The sequence below is a fragment of the Nannobrachium achirus genome, assembly GCF_963921795.1.
Source record: "Nannobrachium achirus genome assembly, chromosome: 1".
Taxonomy (NCBI): Eukaryota; Metazoa; Chordata; class Actinopteri; order Myctophiformes; family Myctophidae; genus Nannobrachium; species Nannobrachium achirus.
In genome coordinates, this window is record NC_137810.1 from 81,631,797 (window position 1) to 81,654,164 (window position 22,368).

The 22,368-nt window shown below is 41.9% G+C and overlaps 1 protein-coding gene across 1 annotated transcript in view; it reads left to right on the forward strand.

Annotated features, from left to right (window-relative positions):
- LOC308290108 (protein NLRC3-like) overlaps positions 1-20,052 on the forward strand; it is a gene marked incomplete at both ends in the record, with an annotated part of 31,375 nt that extends 11,323 nt beyond the window's left edge. The window contains 5 exons of the mRNA XM_080731883.1: positions 869-2,650; positions 3,300-3,470; positions 5,754-5,903; positions 19,644-19,875; positions 19,969-20,052. Of these exons, the coding sequence (XP_080588009.1) occupies positions 869-2,650; positions 3,300-3,470; positions 5,754-5,903; positions 19,644-19,875; positions 19,969-20,052 (2,419 nt within the window). The remainder of the gene's footprint in view (positions 1-868; positions 2,651-3,299; positions 3,471-5,753; positions 5,904-19,643; positions 19,876-19,968) is intronic.
- Between the last annotated feature and the right edge of the window lie 2,316 nt (positions 20,053-22,368).

The window sequence follows — 22,368 nt, forward strand, 5'->3', positions numbered from 1 at the left end:
TCAATAGCTAAAGTATAAAATAATGAAGGCCCCTCCACCTTGGGCCCTGGTAACTCAGTCCCACTACGGAGAGCAGCTAAGATGGGGCATATAGTCCTAATAAAGTTCTTCATCTCCACAGAGAGAGGAAGAGGACTGAGCAGACGTCCAGATGTTCAGGAGAGACATTCACAACCACACCTGGACTGAAGACATCCACTCAGACCAACAGTGGACACAGTAAGACTGGACACAATTTACAATATTTAAATAGCAACAAATACAAATAAATAAAATAAACATTGTCAAATATCAACTCTGTACCAAAACAATTCAGATAAATATCTTTATTATCTCACAAGGGAACATCAATCGCCCAATTCAACATTATTATTGCGACCGTCAGGTCGCAGTTACTATCAAAACTCCACCGGCTGTCAGTCTTTCTGTCTGTCAGGCTGTAACGTCATGTCACACTTTTGCCACTTTTGATTTCTCACATGACCCTCTTCTAGTGCCACCATCAGGACGATTTTTGCAAAACATTTTTTTTAACACTGCTCCTACAGATTCTGCCCTAAATTCACGCAAAGCGGCGGGTACACAGTATCTCTAAAGTCATATTCCCTCCTGATTGGCTACGATTGCCTTCTAAAGTTTGTGTATGCGACCTGACGGTCACTTATCTCCCGATTAGGGAGTCTTACTTGTTTTATATTGGTTATTGTTCCCTAATGTATGATATTTAACACATTAATAATGTGTTTAAACAGTTGTAAGAATGTAAAGTTATAAATTCAACTGAATGTTTAAAATGTCTTCATTGTCTTCTCATAGCAGGTGTCAGTGTGCAGGAGGATTTAAAGGTTTATAAGATCACTTTGAACAGTCTGGATCGTGTGACAGACGTCACTGAAGTGCCCTCCCTCAGCAGCATCTTCACAGCGCTCTACATCACAGTGGGAGAGAGTGAAGGGGTTAATAACCAACATGAGGTCTACCAGCTTGAGACACTCTCCAAGAAGAACACCCTCCAAGACCAACCAATCAACTGCCGTGACATCTTTAAGCCCCTCCTCCTTGGCAGAGAGACACCAATCAGAAGAGTTCTGACCAAGGGAGTCGCTGGCATTGGAAAAACCTTCTCTGTGCGTAAGGTCGCTCTGGACTGGGCAAAGGGTTTGGAAAATCAAGATGTCATTCTCCTGGTTCCCTTCTCATTCCGGGAGCTGAACTTGGTCAGAGATCAGCAGCACAGTCTTCTCTCATTGATCCATGTTTTCCATCCAACGTTGAAGAAGGTCACAGCAGAGCAGCTCGCTGTCTGGAAGGTTGGCCTCATCTTTGATGGTTTGGATGAAAGCAGGTTGTCCTTCAACTTCAACAATGACATCATCACTGATGTCACAGTGACATCATCAGTGGACGGGCTGTTGACAAACCTCATCGAGGGGAATCTGCTCCCATTGGCTCTCATCTGGATAACCACCAGACCTGCAGCAGCCAATCAGATCCCTCCTGCATATGTTGACCTGGTGACAGAAGTACGAGGGTTCACAGACCCCCAGAAGGAGGAGTACTTCAGGAAGAGATTCAGTGATGAGGAGCTGGCCAGCAGAATCATCTCACACATGAAGACGTCAAAGAGCCTCCACATCATGTGTCACATCCCAGTCTTCTGTTGGATCAGCGCTACCGTTCTGGAGGACATGGTGAAGACAGACGAGACAGGACAGCTGCCCACGACCCTGACTGCCATGTGCTGCCACTTCCTGTTGGTCCAGACAAAGAGGAAGGAGCTGAAGTATGATGAGCCTCATGAGGGGAAAAAAATAAACAAGCAAAGAAACAGAAAAGAGAGAGAGAATCAACAGCAGATCATGGAGAAGGACAGGGAGGTTCTTCTGAAGCTGGGTAGGCTGGCGTTTGAACATCTGGAGAAAGGCAGCATCATGTTCTACCAAGAAGACCTGGAAGAGTGTGGTCTGGATGTGAAAGACGCCTCGCTGTACTCAGGAGTGTGCACAGAGATCTTCAAAAGAGAGGGCGTGCTCTTCCAGAGAGCAGTCTACTGCTTTGTTCATCTGATCATCCAGGAGTTTCTGGCTGCAGTCTACCTGTTCCACTGTTTCACACAGAAGAACATGGAGGTACTGAAGACATTCCTGGGACGTGACAGAAGGGGAAATGATTACACCAGTGACAAGTCCTTGGAGGACTTCCTGGACGCAGCCAACCGTAAAGCCATAAAGAGTAAGAATGGTCACCTGGACCTGTTTCTCCGCTTCCTTCATGGTCTCTCACTGCCGTCCAACCAGAGTCTGTTAGGAGGTCTACTGGTTCAGACACAGAACAGTCCAGAGAGCATCCAGAGAGCCATCAACAACCTGAAGGAGATGAATGATCCCCTTTCCTCTCCTGACAGATGTATCAACATCTTCCACTGTTTGATGGAGATGAACGACCACTCAGTGCATCAGGAGATCCAAGAGTACCTGAAGTCAGGGGACAGATCAAAGACAGAACTGTCTCTGACCCAGTGTTCAGCTCTGGCCCACATGCTGCAGATGTCAGAGGATGTTCTGGAGGAGTTGGACCTGGACAAATACAACACATCAAACGAGGGGCGACGGAGACTCATCCCAGCTGTGAGGAACAGCAGAAAGGCTCGGTTAGTAGTCATGTGAATAGAAAACTTAGAACTGAAACAATGGACTGTACCTTCACACTACTACACTATAACAAAAAATGATAGTTAAATCAACAGTGATTCGCATGCACGCACGCACGCACGCACACGCACACACACACACACACACACACACACACACACACACACACACACACACACACACACACACACACCCCTCAAAGTTACAACAGCCATTCTAAGGTAAAAGGGTGACAGAGCGTTTTCTGTGGCTGGCCCAGCTCTCTGGAACAGCATTCCATCCGACTTAAAACACACCTCTTCACCCTAGCATTTGAGCCCTAGACCCCTCCCTCCCTGTGCCTTTTATCTGTCATTGTTTTATATCTTAAATGTTTTGTTTTTGTAGCTGTTCTGACAAGGTTTTAAATGTTTACAAATGTTTCGATTGTTTTTGCTTTGTATTGTATTTGTTTTTACTGCGTTCTCATGATGTACAGCACTTTGGTCAACCTGGTTGTTTTTAAATCTGCTTTATAAATAAATGGACTTGACGTGTGTGTGTGTGTGTGTGTGTGTGTGTGTGTGTGTGTGTGTGTGTGTGTGTGTGTGTGTGTGTGTGTGTGTGTGTGTGTGTGCGTGTGGTCTGATTGACCACCTCTAATTACAGACTTGTTGGCTTTGGCGATGACCTCCAGAAGGAACACATGGAAGTTGTGTCTTCAGCTCTCAGTTCTAATCCATCCCATCTGAGACACCTGGACTTAAGTTCCAACCACCTGGACCTGGATCTACTCTGTGCTGCACTGAAAAGTCCTCATTGTAAACTGGAGACTCTACGGTGAGATTAATTTACAATCATTATTTCCATCAGTGATTTATCATGTGATTATAATATGAATATTGTGGCATGAATAATGTTGATATCATAGTAACACACATTGACTGGGATAATGAGGAGGTACAGTAACTACAGTATGTACATGTTCACTAAATTCACTCAAACCACAGACTCTGTCTGTATCAGGGTAAAAATGGCAATATCACAATGCAGCTCTGTTACTAGTAAAAGTAATAAATACACTTTATTACCAAATACTCATTATGCAGAATGCCCCCTTTTTATGTTTTCAAAATGTGTCGAAATAAAAAAAAGTGTATAATAGGTGATAAAATAGCTGGTTTATGTATATTGCAATAATCTAAATCAGATCTGAAGTAAATGGTTACTAAAGTTTTCAACTAATTAATGAGTAAAAATTACAGTGTTTGCCTCTATAGATGTAGTGCAGTAGAAGTATAAAATATACAAAGTTGACATAATCAAGTAAAGTAAATAAAGTAAACTAAACTTGTCATCAAGTTCAGAGGTGGTGTAGGATTCATCTTACACCTCTTATTCCATTGTAGACATGCAGGGCAGCATTGTCTAACTATCTGACAGGCAATGGACACATGTATTCACTCGGAAATGCATATCTAACACACTAATAAATAATCCTGCGAAAATATAACATTTTATAAAAATATATAACCAGCTACATCATGGACATGTACGCTGATTTTATTTCCAAGTTACAATGACAAGCAATCAAAATCTAGCGATATGGAAGCAATCTACATTAAGTGCTTTAACACTAACAGTCTACAATATGTCAACATGATAAATCATAGACATGTACCAACTAAAACTGTTCTATTTCACTAATAATTCACTACAAGGTCTGCAAGAAAGTAGTTCCCAGCTACAAGAAAGTAGTTCCCAGCTACAAGAAAGTAGTTCCCGGCCAGGCTGCAGAAACACCTGTTGCAATCAGAATGGGTTATAGTAGGGGCGCTTGGTGTTTTTACAAGCCCCGCCCAGAGGCACTCAGTTACAGTCCTATGTGTGTGGGTGGAGCTTATAAGCCCCGCACAGCAGGATTTGAGAGAATATATATATATATATATATATATATATATATATATATATATATATATATATATATATATATAAAAATGGCAGGAACAATTTTAGAAAAGGTTTGAACATAGAGGTGGGTTTTTAAAAGGGCTTTAAAAGATGACACTGAATTCACACGTCGTAGGTCAACAGGTAGGGAGTTCCACAGCTGAGGGGCCCAGACTGTGAAAGCCCTGCCACCCTTTGAGACAAGCTGTGCTGTGAGCAGGGGTGTTGCACCAAATCCTGGGCCCTGGGTTCAAGCATTCACTGTGGGCCCCCCATGAATGTTCTTCAGGGGAGGGGTTTAACCCATTTAGACTGGGAACGCATTATTACACGTTATGTTGTGCTATTGACTGTTGAAAAATAGCAGATACTGTATACAAGCTCAAGTGCAGCACAGAGTGCCGTGCTGCAAGCTTGTAGAACTTCTATTTTCTTCTAATCATGAACATTTGTGCAAGTCTGTCAATAGTTTCTTTAAAACCTATGTTTCTGTCAGCGGTGCTCAAACTGTTTCATGTGAAGGACCCCCAAAATGATATGTATTTGGCCATGGACCACCCATCTAAAAATATTTAGCAAACAAAGCTACATTTTATTTCAAATGTTCGCTTAAAAATACTTGCAGTATATTCAAAGATTTGCACACATGTTCACAACTTTTCAAAAATAGCAGATCTACAAGCTCGCAGCGCGGCACTTGGTGCCTCGCTGTGAGCTTGTATATCTGCTATTTTTCAATAGCATAAGCCCCGCACGGCAGGATTTGAGAGAAAATCAAGCGCTCCCTTCTCTAGTTCAGCTTCACAACACTGTGGAAAGAAATAACGCACCTGGGTTTGATATAAACTGATTCAAGGTGTGGATTATTGTGTAATTTAGACACTGGTTTAATCAGAAACCAGCCAATCAGAATTAAGTATTGGAACTAACCATTTAGAAACTCTGTTTTCAGTCTCTTTGCTGGATCATCTGTTTTCAACATGTTGCTGTTTCCTGTCTGTTGCGAGATTAAGTAAAGATTATTTAGTTCATGTTACTCTGTCTGGTTTTCTATTCTAAAACCCAGACAGTCCATCCAGACCAGGTCCTTTAATAGGTGGTTGTAAGCAGGTTCTCAGAATAATGTATTTTATAGCAGACAATCAAACATTGTGTGTTTTATTTCTCATTTAGACTGATGAACTGCTGGTTGTCAGAGAGAAGCTGTGAAGTTCTGGCCTCAGCTCTCAGATCTAATCCTTCTCATTTGAGAGAATTAGACTTGAACTTCAACGTCTTGCCGGTGTCTGGACTGAAGAACTTCTCTGGACTGGAGTCTCTGCAGTGAGTAGACTTGGACTGTGTCCATGTTGGTTAGTGCAGTGATTCCCTTGTTTCATGTTCCAATGGCATAACGTCTATTGTGCTAGTCTGCCCCAACAATCCCCTCCTCCCACCCCATTTATACAGTCATACACCTGCTGAAGATTCATGTTTATGTGTATAATCTGTTGCAGTAAAATATCCAGGCAAAATACGTAAATAAGCTGGGCTTGCATGATTTCATTAACCCTGCATTTTTACAGTGGTGTAAAGTAACTAAGTACTTTTACTTAAGTACTGTACTTAAGTACAGTTTTGAGGAATTTGTACTTTACTTGAGTATTTCCAAATTCCAATACTTTTACTTCTACTCCACTACATCTGGGATCCAAATGTTGTACTTTTACTCCACTACGTTTATTTGAAAACTATAGTTACTAGTTACTTTGCTGATCTAAATTATAACATGTTAAAACATACATAAACCATCTTAGCCCTATTTTATACCTTGGCTATTTGATCTACAAGCTACAAGCTACGAGCTTGTAGATCTGCTATTTTCAAACATGTTGTATTTTTACTTTTAGTATTTTAAGTAGATTTTGATGCCAATACTTTTGTACTTTTACTCAAGTAAATGTTGAATTCTGGACTGCTCTTGTAACAGAGTACTTCTACAATGCAGTATTCATGCTTTTACTTAAGTAGAAAATATGAGTACTTTTTCCACCACTGCATTTTTTTTACACATAAAGTTTATAAAGTCATCCTCAACCGTCGTTCACACAGAACACACAACTGTGCTGTGAAAAAACAGTGCTCCTGTGTGTGTGTGTGTGTGTGTGTGTGTGTGTGTGTGTGTGTGTGTGTGTGTGTGTGTGTGTGTGTGTGTGTGTGTGTGTGTGTGTGTGTGTGTGTGTGTGTGTGTGTGTGTGTGTGTGTGTGTGTGTGTGTGTGTGTGAGAGAATCGACACTGTGCAGGCAGAAGATCTCTTCCCTTGCTCAATAAAACATAATGTCTATATATTATCTGCTCTGTTAAAATATTGACTATTTAAATTGCAACATTCATTGCACTCCTTGTAAACTGAGCTTTGCCACGTTCATAAAGGTATACGACAGTAGCCTAAGAAAAGGGTGGTCACCTTTTCAATCACCTTTTCTAATCAAAACACATATTTTTCTTTTGCAAGTTCCCACAATTTTTGCAAATTCCCGTCATTTCACTAGTAGCAGAAACACTGTAGTGTCAGGTAGTGGAGACGTGTTAGACAGTCAGACATTGATGCATTGTTGTTCTACTTCCTACAGAGTGAAACATGGAGGAGAATTCTGGACTAATACTCAACTCCTTAAGAGATGTGAGTATCTGTCTGTCTGTCTGTCTGTCTGTCTGTCTGTCTGTCTGTATTTGTATACAGTGTTTTATCCTCTGTTGGCCCCTCCCTCCCTGGATGCTGTCCTGAAAGCTCTTCAGTAGAGCTTCCAGTGAATGCAGGAGGTTTCTCTGCTCTTGGCCTGGTCCTTCACACCAGCTGATGCTTGTTTACAAAACACTAGCTCCCTCTACCTGACACACCTTCTGCAATGTTCAACCCTCCTTCTGCCACACATTCTGCTTAATGTCCCCAAACACACTGGCCCTCATTTATCAATGTGGTGCAGATAAAAATGTTGGCGTACACCGAAATTTAGGCAAGTCTCTTCATTTATCATTTCAGCGTGACTTTGACGTTGGCGTAGGGTGGGATCAGATCTTACGTCAAGTTCAGAGGTGGTGTAGGATTCATCTTACACCTCTTATTCCATTGTAGACATGCGGGGCAGCATTGTCTAACTATCTGACAGACAATGGACACATGTATTCACTCGGAAATGCATATCTAACACACTAAGAAATAATCCTGTGAAAATATAACATTTTATAAAAATATATAACCAGCTACATCATGGACATGTACGCTGATTTTATTTCCAAGTTACAATGACAAGCAATCAAAATCTAGCGATATGGAAGCAATCTACATTAAGTGCTTTAACACTAACAGTCTATTGCAGATCTGGCTCAGAACAAGCATAGATACGAACGCATGCGAGAGCATTTTCGGGAACTGTGAGCCTCCAATTTATAGTGACGTGAATCCTTTATTAAGGATAAAACCTGAAGGTCCAAACCTGGCTGTGCCCAGCCCAGTGCACACTGTGGATGATTTATTTGAGGGTCCACGGCCCACCGGGGAGATGGCCAGCCAGTGCGGAATACCGGTACATGATTGCTATAGTTTAAGCACTCAAACGTGCCCAAACATAACCGTGGGGTCTCTCAATGTATACAGTAGCTACTGTACATGCTGGAGTTAATGATGAAACCCGACGCTCCACCTGTGCCCACAGAGCACCATCTTCCCCGTGGGCGCGGTGGATTTATTTATGCCACCTGGAGATCACTCAACACCAGCCAGTCTTCATCCATCAATGCTTAGAGCCTCATTCATTCTGCAACCACTGCATTCAGATGACCTTTAGTTTCCAGGATATCTGTCATTAATGTGGCGAGCCTGTGAGATCATGGCCATGGGGAATTATTGCTTGTAACCAAATGAACGCGCACGGATATAGTTTAAATTAATATCCCAAAGTATTCATGGCAGTGACTTGTGTCATTCATGTCGGCTGCAGTGCTATAGCCTCCTTGTCAAAGATTGTAGCGTTGGTTAATCCCACATTCCCACTGTCAAAGACTGCTGTGTAAACCAACATGCTGCTGTTCCAAGCCTAGTGTGTGTGTGTGTGTGTGTGTGTGTGTGTGTGTGTGTGTGTGTGTGTGTGTGTGTGTGTGTGTGTGTGTGTGTGTGTGTGTCTGTGTGAGAGTGTGTGTGTGTGTGTGTGTGTGTGTGTGTCTGTGTGAGAGTGTGTGTTTGAGCTTAAAAATTCAGCCCGAGCCCTGTTGTTAGGACGTATTCCACTTGATCTGGCCGTAAAGTCGGGGCCGTCCGCCGCCACCTACCTGTGGACCCCCACCACCTACCTGTAGACCCCCACCACCTACCTGTAGACCCCCACCTACCTGTAGACCCCCACCACCTACCTGTAGACCCCCACCTACCTGTGGACCCCCGCCACCTACCTGTAGACCCCCGCCACCTACCTGTGGACCCCCGCCACCTACCTGTAGACCCCCGCCACCTACCTGTAGACCCCCGCCACCTACCTGTAGACCCCCGCCACCTACCTGTAGACCCCCGCCACCTACCTGTAGACCCCCGCCACCTACCTGTAGACCCCCGCCACCTACCGGCGGACCCCCACCACCTACCGGCGGACCCCCGCCACCTACCTGTGGACCCCCGCCACTGCAGCCCGCTAAAAAGGCCGTAACTCGGGCCTCCAGCGAGAAACGGGGCTGGCATCTAGGGGGTACCCAGGCGGACCCCGCAGACCCCCACGCCGCTTGGAAAAACATATGGGAAAATAGTCTAAGGTAGCCGATCTACAAGCTACTGCTCCACTCCACGGCCCCTGGTGTATATATGTGACCTGACGGTCAATTATCTCCCCATTAGGGAGTCTTACTGGTAGATCTGCTATTTTCAGAGCACAACACCCGAGCTGAACCAAACATAAAATGACTTGTCTTTTAGTTCTACTGGATCTCGTCTCCACTAGTCCCTCCCTAACATTTTAGTCTACTTTTATTTATTTTTACAAAATTGTCAGTAAATTTAGTCTTAGTTTTAGCCATATTATCTTAAATGTGTGTTTAGTTTTTATTTAGTTTTCCACAGTGAAAAAAGTTGACGAACATTTTTCGTCATAGTTTTAGTTTAGACAAAATCAACACTAATAGCCTATCAATCATAATGAAAATAGACGTTCTTACAAGCAATTTTTACTTAAAAACAGGGCATAATAATTCATAATAAATAAATGTTTTCTCTTCCTACAAATGTAGTGGAGTTAAAAGTACAATATGTGTCTTTGAAATGTAGTGAAAGTCACAAGTATCCAGTAATACAAATACTCAGGTATTAGTACCTTAACTACACAACATTAACTTATTGTGTACTCAGTTACTGTAAACCAATGTCTCTCTCTCTCTCTCTCTCTCTCTCTCTCTCTCTCTCTCTCTCTCTCTCTCTCTCTCTCTCTCCCTCTCTCTTTCTCTCTCTCTCTCTGAATATTGTAATACTTTTTAAATATTAAATATTTGTAATGTTTCCTGTCTTGTTCTCTCATCAGACTTCCATCGTCTCACACTGGATCCAAACACAGCAAGCAGAACACTCTGTCTGTCTGAGAGCAACAGGAAGGTGACTCGGCCAGTGGGGGAGGAGCTTCAGTCATACCCTGATCATCAGGACAGATTTGATGATAAGTGTTATCAGGTTCTGTGTACAGAGGGTCTGACTGGACGCTGTTACTGGGAGGTAGAGACGAGTGGACAGGTTAGGATAGGAGTGGCTTACAGAGGAATCAGCAGGAGAGGAGAGGGTCCTAATGGACTTGGGGACAATGATCTGTCCTGGAGTCTGTACTGTGGGGGAGGCCTTTACATGGTCTTTCACAATAGTAGGACCTCTATCCTCCCTGTTGATCCCTCTGGCTCCAACAGAGTAGCAGTGTATGTAGACCATGCTGCCGGGACTCTGTCCTTCTATGAGGTGTCGTCTGACTCACTGAAACACCTTTATACCTTCCAGTCCACATTCAGTGAACCACTCTACCCTGGGTTTAGGCTATGGGGTGAACTCTCCTCAGTGTGTCTTTGTGAGGACAGATAATGTCTCTGATGAGTTGACATCAACCAATATGGTTGTTATGGATGTGTGTTTGAACACAGGAAGCATTTTGGACATCCAAGGTTTCCAGCCAACAGCAACATAGTTTATGTATATATTTATATTTTCTATGTCTACAGTACAGTCAATACTGCAACATAGAAATACTCTGCTAAAAGTAAAAGTCCAGAATTCCAAGTAAAAGTGCAAAAGTATTGGCATCAAAATGTACTTAAAGTTGTGTTGATTTCACCAACTAAAAATATGATGAAAAATGTCTGTCGACTTCCTTTTTTCACTGACTAAATAAAAGCTAAACAAACACTGAGCTATGATGACTAAAACTAAGACTAAATATAGAATTGTCAATTTCTTAAAATGTCAGGGAGGGACTATTAGTGGAGAAGAGATCCAGTAGAACTAAAAGACAAGTCATTGTATGTTTGGTTGCGCTCGGGTGTTGCTCTCTGAAAATAGACGATCTACAAGCTCACAACGTGACGCAGCGCGACATGTTGTGAGCTTGTAGATCTGCTATTTTCAGCACACAACCAAGTATAAAATCAGGCATGCCATCATGGCCGCCAAATAACATTTTAGTCGACTAAAACTAAAATAAAATCAGATGACAAAAATATGACTAAAACTAAATGGAATTGTATTCAAAAGACTGACTACGACTACATAATAATTTGCTGACAAGATCAACACTGACTTGAAAATAGCTGATTCACAAGCATCACAAAGTCATTTCAACACATACCTACAATAGGCGGAAATTAAAATCTATGTAAAATGCTTTGTTTACTTTGCAGTGACTCTGTGAAACGTGTGGTTCTACTGAATCCAGCAATACCAATGTGTAAATGTAGCTTGTATACTCATGCAGTTATATGTCACTCTATGTATATGGTGTCCCAAATGGGGTGTCGCTCATAAGGATTGCATTGGCAGCTGCAGTACTCAGTTCTCCCTTATACTTCAGTGGTGGCGGTGTCTCAATCGTAAAACCACTCCAACTTCTATCTGAATAATGTAAGTCTGAAATCAGATATGATCTGCCAGTCTGTATGAACAAATTATTTCATCCAAATATTTTATCAGACTATTCCCCTTTGATGTGAAAATCTTTTTTATTTTTTATAAAATAAAATGTTTATATGAACCCCTGAATCTTTGCAGTTTTAGTGGTATACTTAAATCCTCAGGTTAAGCTCATTAAGTCTAATCATGTGTGTACTTAATAAATGCATTATGACGTTAATGATGATGCTCTATGAACCCTACTATGATTTTTTATAAAATAGTCAATATTTGTTTATTTTATTATAAAGCATCCTGAAGTATAATCATATTCTATGTGAATAAGGGTGACCAGATGTCCCAACATATCCAAAGCTATAGTGTTAAGTAAACGTGTTTTAAATAATTTAACCCAGTTTTGGGTTTTTATGGGTCACAACTCCAGTACAGATCCCATAGAAAAATTTGATTAATTGTAAAAAATAAATAATAATAATATAATAATAATTTTTGGTGCGCTGGTACAGGGGCTGCACCGCGACTCAGCGTGTCACGTATGCCTTGATGTGTTACAAATGTTTGTATATATGTTTTGAATACATGACTGCTGTGTCGTAAGACAAATTTCAGTGTGAACTGACAATAAAGTACTATATCACTATATCATATCATATATCAATGCTTGGCTCTCGATCTAAAACGTTTGGGAACCACTGGTTTGAACTGACGTGAAAATATTATCATAATCACAACACCTCACAACACATATTAGACGTCTAATATACCTCAAAATGTTTGCTGGGAAAGCATTATAGGAATATTTCACTTCCAAGCAGTGTTGCCGTGGTCTTGGGTTGCGCGCCCCTGGCAAACCATATCTTTTCTGAGCCGGGGTCTCGCACCCCCCCAAGTTATAGCGTTAGGGTTAGCAGCTGGTGCAATGGTTTTATCAGTATCTTACCATCCACTTGAATGGAGAAATAAGAGATTGTTTATCTGTTATCTGGCCCAGTGGGAATGGGCCTTCAATCTGTTATCTGATCCAGTGGGAATGGGGCCTTCAGTCTTACGTTTTGTTCCTGTTTAAAGCTACAGTAAAGGTTTGTGTTTTCAACCAACTCCACTCTCTATGCATCATAATTACCAACCCTTCCTGCATGGTTCCTGGACCAAGGCCTAACATACAGCCTATACAAATCACAGTGGTTTACGTTACAGAACATGTGCATGCATACATGTCTGTCTGTCTGTCTGTCTGTCTGTCTGTCTGTCTGTCTGTCTGTCTGTCTGTCTGTCTGTCTGTCTACACAGGCTGGGATAGTGTTTAGGGTTTAAATTCAGGCTATTCCATTTCAAATGATGTAAAACATGTAATACAGGCTATATGTATTGTAATGTGACAGTTTGTCCACAAGGGGGCACACCGACACCACATCTGCAGGGTTCTGGTGACCGTCAGAGCAGTGAGTCAACAACTGCCAGACATAACAACAGACATAATACTTGTGTTTATAGGCCTATACAATAACAGACACAATACAGACATTATTGCATTTCTGTCTATACAAAAACAACAAACTAATATTAATATACAAATTATACCACGGTTTATTTCATTTAATATTACACATAGGCTTATGTTTTGTCATAGATTTCCATGTATGTATGTATTGTTTCTATTATGTAGGCCTGGCTATTATTGATGAATTGAGTACAATATACCACAGTGGAAACAAGCCCCCTGGGTTCTTTTTGTGTTATCCTTTTAGCAGTGGCTCAGGGGTAGAGTGGCCGGATGTTCGATCCTTTGCTCCCCCAGGGTTAGTGTTGAAGAGTCCTTGAGCAAGACTCTGAACCCCTAACTGCTCCTGGTGAGCAGGTTGGTGCCAAGCATGGTTTCCTCTGACATCGGTGTATGAATGTGAGATCAGATGGATGGATGGATGGATGGATGGATGGATGGATAAATGACCACATTGTAACTTGTAAGATTTGATTCCATTTGTTGATGTATTTCTTCCAAAAATAGTTTTTGTACTGTCCACACTCACTGGCCTCATTGTTAATAATAGCTGATCTGAACACAACATGTGAACACACACACACACACACACACACACACACACACACACACACACACACACACACACACACACACACACAGGAATACAGTAGGTTTATTTTTAAATAAAAAATCAAGACTGCTTCATTCAGTATAGGGAACGTGCGTATGACGTTTTGTAGGCCGATTTGGAGTTATCGGCCTACAAAACCAGCGCCATTGCCGAGGGGGACCAGTAAAAAAGAAAAAAAAAAAAAAAAAAAAAAAGAAGCAACAGTACTGAGAGATCAGATGTTGAAACATTTTCCAGTGACTACATATAAAATAGCCTACAATTTAAAAAAAAGTGTCCCCATTATGCAAGTAAACAACATTCGATTGTGATTTAATAAATAGGCTTAGGCCTAAAGAGATTATATTTTAATCGGCAATGCAACACAGGTCCCGTCTTACAATACAAAGTGAAGCTCACTCGACCATTTCTCTCTCTCTTTCTCTCTCTAAACGGAAAATGACTTACCTCTGTAGATAGAAAATAGCCTAAAAGCATTCCTTTCTCCCTGGCTTTTGTTTCAATGTTAATATTATAGATTCATAGGCAACCAACCAGCAGCATTGACAATAGTCTACATTTATGATAAAGTTTACACCGCTCTGACTTCTGACAGTGCCTGTCAATCAGTTCACACAGCTGCAGACAGTATGTTAGATTGAGTAGACCTCACCACATGAAAGGCAGAGGCACGCATGGACTTTTAATAGCCTAATAATAAGCTAAATGCTCGGGTCTCTCTGAACCTCGGAAATAAACGGATTTCAGGACAATGTCACAAGTCTCAAAAAAAAAAAAAAAAAAAGGAATCAGAACGGGACGGAAATGGACAAGACCATTTACGGGGCCACTCGGGTTTCGTTTTGTAATTTGGCATAACACATATATTTCTATTTAATATATTATAGGCTTGAGCATGTCTCTCTCTCTCTCTCTCTCTCTCTCTCTCTCTCTCTCTCTCTCTCTCTTCTGTTGGATAATTAGAGAAAGCGCACCTCTCTCTCTCTCAATACAAAGTGATCCTTGCTTGACCACAATGTTCTCTCTCAGATGATCTGCGTAAAGTGGCAGAGTTGACTGAAGTGTCTAGGCTAATACATATTACACGGGAGGTTGAGGCCAGTAAATCTGTCATAAAAATATATCTATTGAATATATTAGGCCTATAGGATATAGCCTACAATGAGATTGAGCAAACGGTTTTGTTTAAAGAGAAAATATATCTGACATGGCTGAACAAGGGACAGACACATGATCTTTACCAGGATAAGAAATAACACTAGAAAAGTTGTTATTTTGAGAGAGAAATGTCCCGCACACTTTGATATGGTTTATTTTGATGATAACTGTTGTAGCCTACAACAATCTATCTCAATACATACAGTAATAGGATCGTCATGGAGGTTGTGTAAACGTTGTAGTGCACTTATTATTATTATTATTATAAGTGACGTCCCTCGAGGATGGCGACGGGAAATACGTCATCTGGAGCGAAACTCCGCCTTACGCTCACTTTCTATATGTTCCCTTCTCCCCCTAGTGGGCTGCAGGTGTAATGCAGGTAATCACAGTGTTGCCAGATTTAGCCAAGTCTATGATAACATATGGTATGCACAGTCAGCAATAGGTAAAATATAGATTATTAGTAATAATAAACTTAGTAATAAACTTACTTACAGACTGTGTGGGCTAGAACCAGGGGTCTTCAACGTTTTCAGGCCAAGGACCCCTTAGTTGAGAGAGAGATGAAGAAGGGACCCCCACAATCTGTTCATAGATTCCATAGTTTCATTGTTTGACAGCACAATCATCAGTGTATTTTGGATTCATGTCAATTTGTGTTTTCAGATATTTAACCACTTGAACCTTCAATACTTAATAAACTTGACCTTGCACTCTGTACTTAGTCTGCTCTTGTTCCCCTCTACATCAAACCTTGTTAACAAAAAAAAAAAAAATAGCAGATCTACAAGCTCACTGCGAGGTGTTGTGAGCTTGTAGATCTGCTATTTTCGGCTAAAAGAATATGGGCACTATGGTTCAAGTGGTTACTAATATAAAAAAGGATAAAAAAGGATTTTCTGTCACACAAAGATTTGGAGGACCCCCTGTACTCTGAGGACCCCCTAGGGGTCCCGGACCCCCTGTTGAAGACCCCTAAACTAGAGCACTAATACTCTACAATAACTCACTACACACTTTATCAGATACTGTATTAAGCTTTAATTTAATGTTTCACATTGCAAAGTGTTGTTAGCTTGAAAATGATTTATTGGTGACAAATGACAGGTCAAACTACAGTGTATAATTTAGGCTTTAACTTTGACATGTTCTCTTCTCTATGTGTCCATTTATTTTACTTCTAGACGTCAGAATCTGATCATCCAATCATAGTCTGGTTAGGGGAAAAAACGCGGCTTTCTCATTGGCTGTGCTGAACCGCATCAACCCTGCTGACAAGTGGTGTCAGGTAAATGTTTTGTTTAGAATCACACAAGTTCTGCCTCTGTTTAGGGTTAAATGGTAAATGGTGCATTCATATAGCGCTCTTATCCAAGGCGCTTTACATAGATTGTGCATTACATTCACCCATTCAAACACACATTCACACCGGTGGCGGAGGAAACCATGCAAGGCACCAACCTGCTCACTGGGAGCAGTTAGGGGTCTTGCTCAAGGACTCTTCAACATTAACTCAGGGGGAGCCCAGATTCGAACTGAGAACCCTTCGGGAACCCTTCATGCTCTAATAACGGTTTCTCTTCCCCTGAGCTATGCCGCCCCTTAGAGTTAGGGTTTTAATCCACATGTAGATCCAGTAGATCCATGAGGAATGAATCTAAGTCACTGTTCCTGGTTTAATCCACATGGGAGTCTTCAATGTTTTCAGGCAAGGGACCCCTTAGTTGGAGTAATGTGTTTCAGACATTTAACCACTTGAACCGTCAAATACTTTAGTCTGCTCTTCTTTTCCCTCTACAAACCTCTCTGCCAAAAATAGCCGATCTACAAGCTTACAACACCAGGGACCCCCAGGGTTCCTCCAGTGGGTTCTAAATGGACCCTTACAGGTCCATGTGTTTCCATTTATTCATTCTCCAGAACCAACCGTCTCAGTTCAGTCAGTGTGTTGGTGTTTGCATGACTTTCATCATTGACTGATTATTCTTGTGATCAGTGAAGTGTAGTTACCCAATGTGGCCACAGGGTGGCATCTCAGTGCAGCATCATGTAGCAAAAAAACATTATTTTTAGTTTGCCTGTTTGTGCATGTTTTGTTTTGTTCTTCAAAATACAAAAAGCACATATACATAGCACATGTACACGCTTTTGATGTGCTGTGAGCTTGTACATCTGCTATTTGTGAAGAAGTATACAATAGGTTACAATTATTGTGGCTCTGTATTTGGCATAAAATGATGTTCTAAGCCATTGGTTCTCAAAGTGAGGTTTGGGGACCCCCAGGGGTCCTTGGGGGGGTTCCAGGGGGTCCCCAGGAAAAGTAGTCAACATAGCATCATAATCATTTGAACCACTTTATCCATTGGTAGGTTGCCTATTCAAAAATAACATGAGCTACAAGCTCACAGCTTGTACAGTACATGTTTGAAAATATTTGGGAAAAAAAACATATCGAAAATGTTTAGAATATTTAGAATAATTGTGAAAAGTGTTTAACACAAATGCTCTCTTCTAGTGGTCCCTGTTCAAAATCATTTTCAGATGGGGGTCCTCGGCCAAACATACATTTAGGGGTCCTTGGCATGTAAAGGTTAGAGAACCAAGGCTTAAAGGACATCCCTCATCTTACAGGATGTCATTTGTATAAACTGTAGATGTGAGTGGACTAGGATTTTCTCACTCTTCTGCCAGTGTGCCAGTGATCAGTGATCAGCCTCCAAGGCTTATTTTTAGTTTGGGTTTAGCTTATAACTTTATATCAATTTCACCACTTTTGCAGTAAAATGTTTTTATACTAGAATCCATGTCATGTATGGGAGGCCTTAGAGAGGAGGAAAAGCTGTGTTGTGTTTGGTCCTGTCTTTCTGTGTGTTTGTCTCTGTGTGTTTGGTCCTATCTTTCTGTGTGTTGTCTCTGTGTGTTTGGTCCTATCTTTCTGTGTGTTGTCTCTGTGTGTTTGGTCCTGTCTTTCTGTGTGTTTGTCTCTGTGTGTTTGGTCCTATCTTTCTGTGTGTTGTCTCTGTGTGTTTGGTCCTGTCTTTCTGTGTGTTTGTCTCTGTGTGTTTGGTCCTATCTTTCTGTGTGTTGTCTCTGTGTGTTTGGTCCTGTCTTTCTGTGTGTTTGTCTCTGGTCTGTTGCTGTTGGACTGGTTTGACTCACAGAGAGATGGGTGCAGTCTGGCACCATGCCAAGAGCACTTGAGGACGTTTAGGTGTGTGTGTGTGTGTGTGTGTGTGTGTGTGTGTGTGTGTGTGTGTGTGTGTGTGTGTGTGTGTGTGTGTGTGAATGGGTGAATGTAATGAATGTGTGTCAGTGTGTGAATGGGTGAATGTAATGCACAATCTTTGTAAAGCGCCTTGGATACACACACACACACATACACACACACACACACACACACACACACACACACACACACACACACACACACACACACACACACAGGGTGGGGATGGTGTTACGTTACAGCACACACTTGTGTTTGTCTTTCTCTCCTGATTTCGCCCCACTCCCAGTTCTAATATGATGATGTTGTGGATTGGTTGAGAGGTAAATCTAAATTTATACCTCATAAATTCAGAAACTCTTCTCTAGACACCTACTGCCAGTTGGTAGAAAGGGATGTCGCTGCCATCTGCAGTAAGAGAAAAGAATACAAATTGGCTGACAACATGACAAAAGAGGAACTGGAGGAACTAAATAACTTAAAAAAGGATAAAACATTAGTTATCCAGAGTGCCGATAAGGGGGGTGCCATGATTCTTAAGAGGGATGACTATGAGGGGGAAATATTGAGACAACTGGCAAATAAAAAATTCTATAAGAAATTGGAGAATAACCCTATTGCAGACACCAAGAAATCTATCCACGATGGTCTGAATAACTTATTAGAACAAGGGATCATCACCAAAGCTGAACATGAATTTATGAAGGTGGATTTTCCCATTACGCCGGTTTTCTATACCCTTCCCAAGGTACATAAAAAAATCACAGAGATCCCTCCAGGCAGACCCATCATTTCGGCCATATAGGCTCCCTGACTGAAAATATGTCAGCCTTTGTGGACTTTTTCCTCCAACCTCTAGTAACCACTTTGCCCTCGTATACCCGAGACTCCATGGATTTTATTAATATGATAAAATCAATCCAACAGGTGGAGGAAACAGACATTTTGGTAACAATGGACATTGAGTCCCTGTATACGAATGTACCCTTTGCTTAGTGGGTCTCATTAAAGATGTCCTAATATCCAACTATTTCTTATTTGGCGATTCCTTCTATTTACAGACGTCAGGCGTGGCCATGGGATCCAGGATGTCCCCTAGCTTTGCCTCCCTATATGTGGGACTCTATGAGCAGGACATCATCTTTAATCACCAGGTAAATCCATATTTAAGATACTTCTCCAATTGGAGGAGATACCTGGATGATATTTTCCTTATCTGGTCAGGAACAGAGCCCCTGCTAAAGGAATTCCATGAATTTATGAACGCTCAAAATAGACATCTACAATTTACTATGGATGCAAGTGTCAAGGAAATGAATTTTTTGGACATTCTAATAATCAAGGAAAACAATGGCCTGAAAACGAATTTATACAGAAAACTCACAGACAGGAACTCTCTTTTACATGGTGACTCATATCATCCTCTCCCTCTCAAAAGGAATCTCCCCATCTCCCAGTTCAACCGCATCAGACGGATCTGCAGTGCCAACGAAGACTACAATACCCAGGCCAAGGACTTGGAGGAACGCTTCCGGAAGAGAGGTTATAAAGAAGCCTGGATAAAGAATGCAGCATCACGGTTCTCTGGCACTACACAGGCTGAGTGCCTTACCAGTAAGCGGCCTAAGCAGACCGAACCCAGAGTGTTCTGTGCTCTTGACTACTCACCTGTATCCAACAATATAGAAAAGGCCATAAAGAAACATTGGTATATTATCGACACAGATCCCGTGCTAAAAAAATGTTTACCCCAACCCCCCCAGGTGGTACACAAGAGGGCCCCCAATCTGCGTAACATGCTGGTGAGGGCTGATTTGCCCCCCCTCAGCACCCTCACACTTTCTTAGTGACAACCCAGCTGGAAATTACCCCTGTGGCCGATGTCAACAGTGTAACTTAACACGCAAATCTAACTCGTTTAACCATCCCCATACAGGGAAGAAATTCAAAATCAAAGGCATAATTTCATGCTCAACAGCCAATGTGATATATATGTTGAAGTGCCCTTGTGGGCTGGCGTATATTGGGAAAACCTCACGACCATTGAAAAACCCGCATTGCAGAACATCGCAGCACAATTAGAAACAATGTTATCACTAGCCCTGTGGCTGTACACTTCTCTAAAGCAGGACACACTGTCTCTATGCTTAGATGCACAGGTATCGAATCAATACAACTACCACGCAGAGGGGGAAACATTAATAACATGCTGTTAAAACGGGAACTTTTTTGGATTCACACATTGCAGACTCTAGCTCCTAAGGGCCTTAATGAGGACTACGATATTAGACCCTTCCTATAGGGGGTCTCTGCTGGATTTGGGCCTATATGGATCTGGGTACTGACAGACACAGTGTTTGTGTTTGTTGTCTATTTCTGATGTTCATAATTATACATCTGGTGTTTTCTTTTTTCAATTGAAGTACTGCCCTGTTTGTTTATTTCCTCTAGTATAACAGTCTCTCCTGTGTATATTGTAATTGCGACCGAAGGTCGCATATACTCTGAAGAATCGTGTCGCTTGAGTGTCCTTCCTTCCTTCCTTCCTTCCGTATCCTCGTGACCGTCCTTCCGTATCCTCTGTGATGTCAGTGTGATGTCAGCGAGTTGTGACATCACTTCCTGTACAGGGCGGCTACACGAAATGTGGATAACACTATATATGGAGAGCGTGTATGTGTCTACAGGAGAGGTTGAGGCCGATCGCCCCCCGCTACCCCCGCCTCCCCGTTTTTTGCTCCCAGACCACGCTCCCGACCGTCGCGATTGGTCGGCTGTACTCTGCTGTACTTCCTGGCCATGTCCTGTGTGTACTGTTGTTGTTGTCGCGTCGCACTAGTGCTGTCACGCGTAGAAGGATGTTTGAGAGAGATGAGATTCAATTTATTGTCAGTGGACAGTACAAGTACAGTACAGTACAGCGAAAAGTATTTTCACATCTCATACGCGGAGACGTTTGAATACGCGGAGACGTTTGGACTTTTGTCAAAATGAAAATGCGCATGATTTACAACGCAGCCGACCGACCGATGACAATATTGTTGTTGGACCGTCGCTAAATACCATCTAATGATGTAAAATTAGCGTGGCATTACTGCCCACAGAAAAGCATGATATCGATGTTGCTTCATGTTTGGGGTTTATTTTCAGACAACAGAGTGTGACTGCAGGTTTGGGAAGAGAGGGAGAGGGGGGAAAAACGTCTGGAGACTGATGCTCTAGTCTAAAGTAGCCAGCGTGGAATCAGACTATTTTGAGTTCATTTTATTATTGTTATTATTAGTGGCCAAGGCCACGAAGTGGCAATGCCTTGGCCACTCATTGTTATTGGACTTCATCACTATTATTATTATTATTCCGCCACTTTTTCTCTAGCGGCTAGACCGTGCAGTCGCTTTTTATGAAACTCGGCAGTATGGCAGAGGACTATGCCAAACGGCTAAAACGCGAAGCTCGCAACAATCGGCCAAAGGGTGGCGCTGTAGGAAGCCTTTGAAAAATGCCAACTTTGAACTGGTGTAGCTCATGCCCTGTTTCAGGTACAGCAATGAAACCTGTATACACTTATGCGTCTCCTCATGCCGAACAACTTTTACGCTCTGACTTTTGACCTCTGACCTTTACTTCTCCCACAATTTTGAATTATATGAAAAACAGTCAAAATCTATCTCCTCCTGGGATTTTCGCGTAACGTGCGCGAAACTTTTTTTTACATGAACTTTGGACCAATGCGGTCATCGCACAGCGGCCGGATTTCTTTTAAAGCGAAACATTATTTTTGTAATAATTCACTCAATGTTGCAGTTTTATGCAAATTATTCTTCTGCCTCTAAATCATACATGCAAAGTGACACGTTCATGGCATTTGGCAAATATGTCGAGGGTTAGTCCAAATATCACTGAAAGCAATCTTACTCCAATTGGCCAAAGGGGGGCGCTATACGAAGCGTTTGAAAACTCAAACTTTAAAGGGGCATAAGTCATGCCTCGTTTCGTTTGAAGACATGCAACTTGCTTACACGCGTGCCTTGACTCAAGCTGAAGACATCTGTGTCTTTGTTAAGTAAGCTCCGCCCTTAGATTTTCCGCCATTTGGAGCAGTTTGTAAAACACTTAAACCCGCTTTTATTCCGGAACTTTCGCGTCACGTGCACGGAACTTTT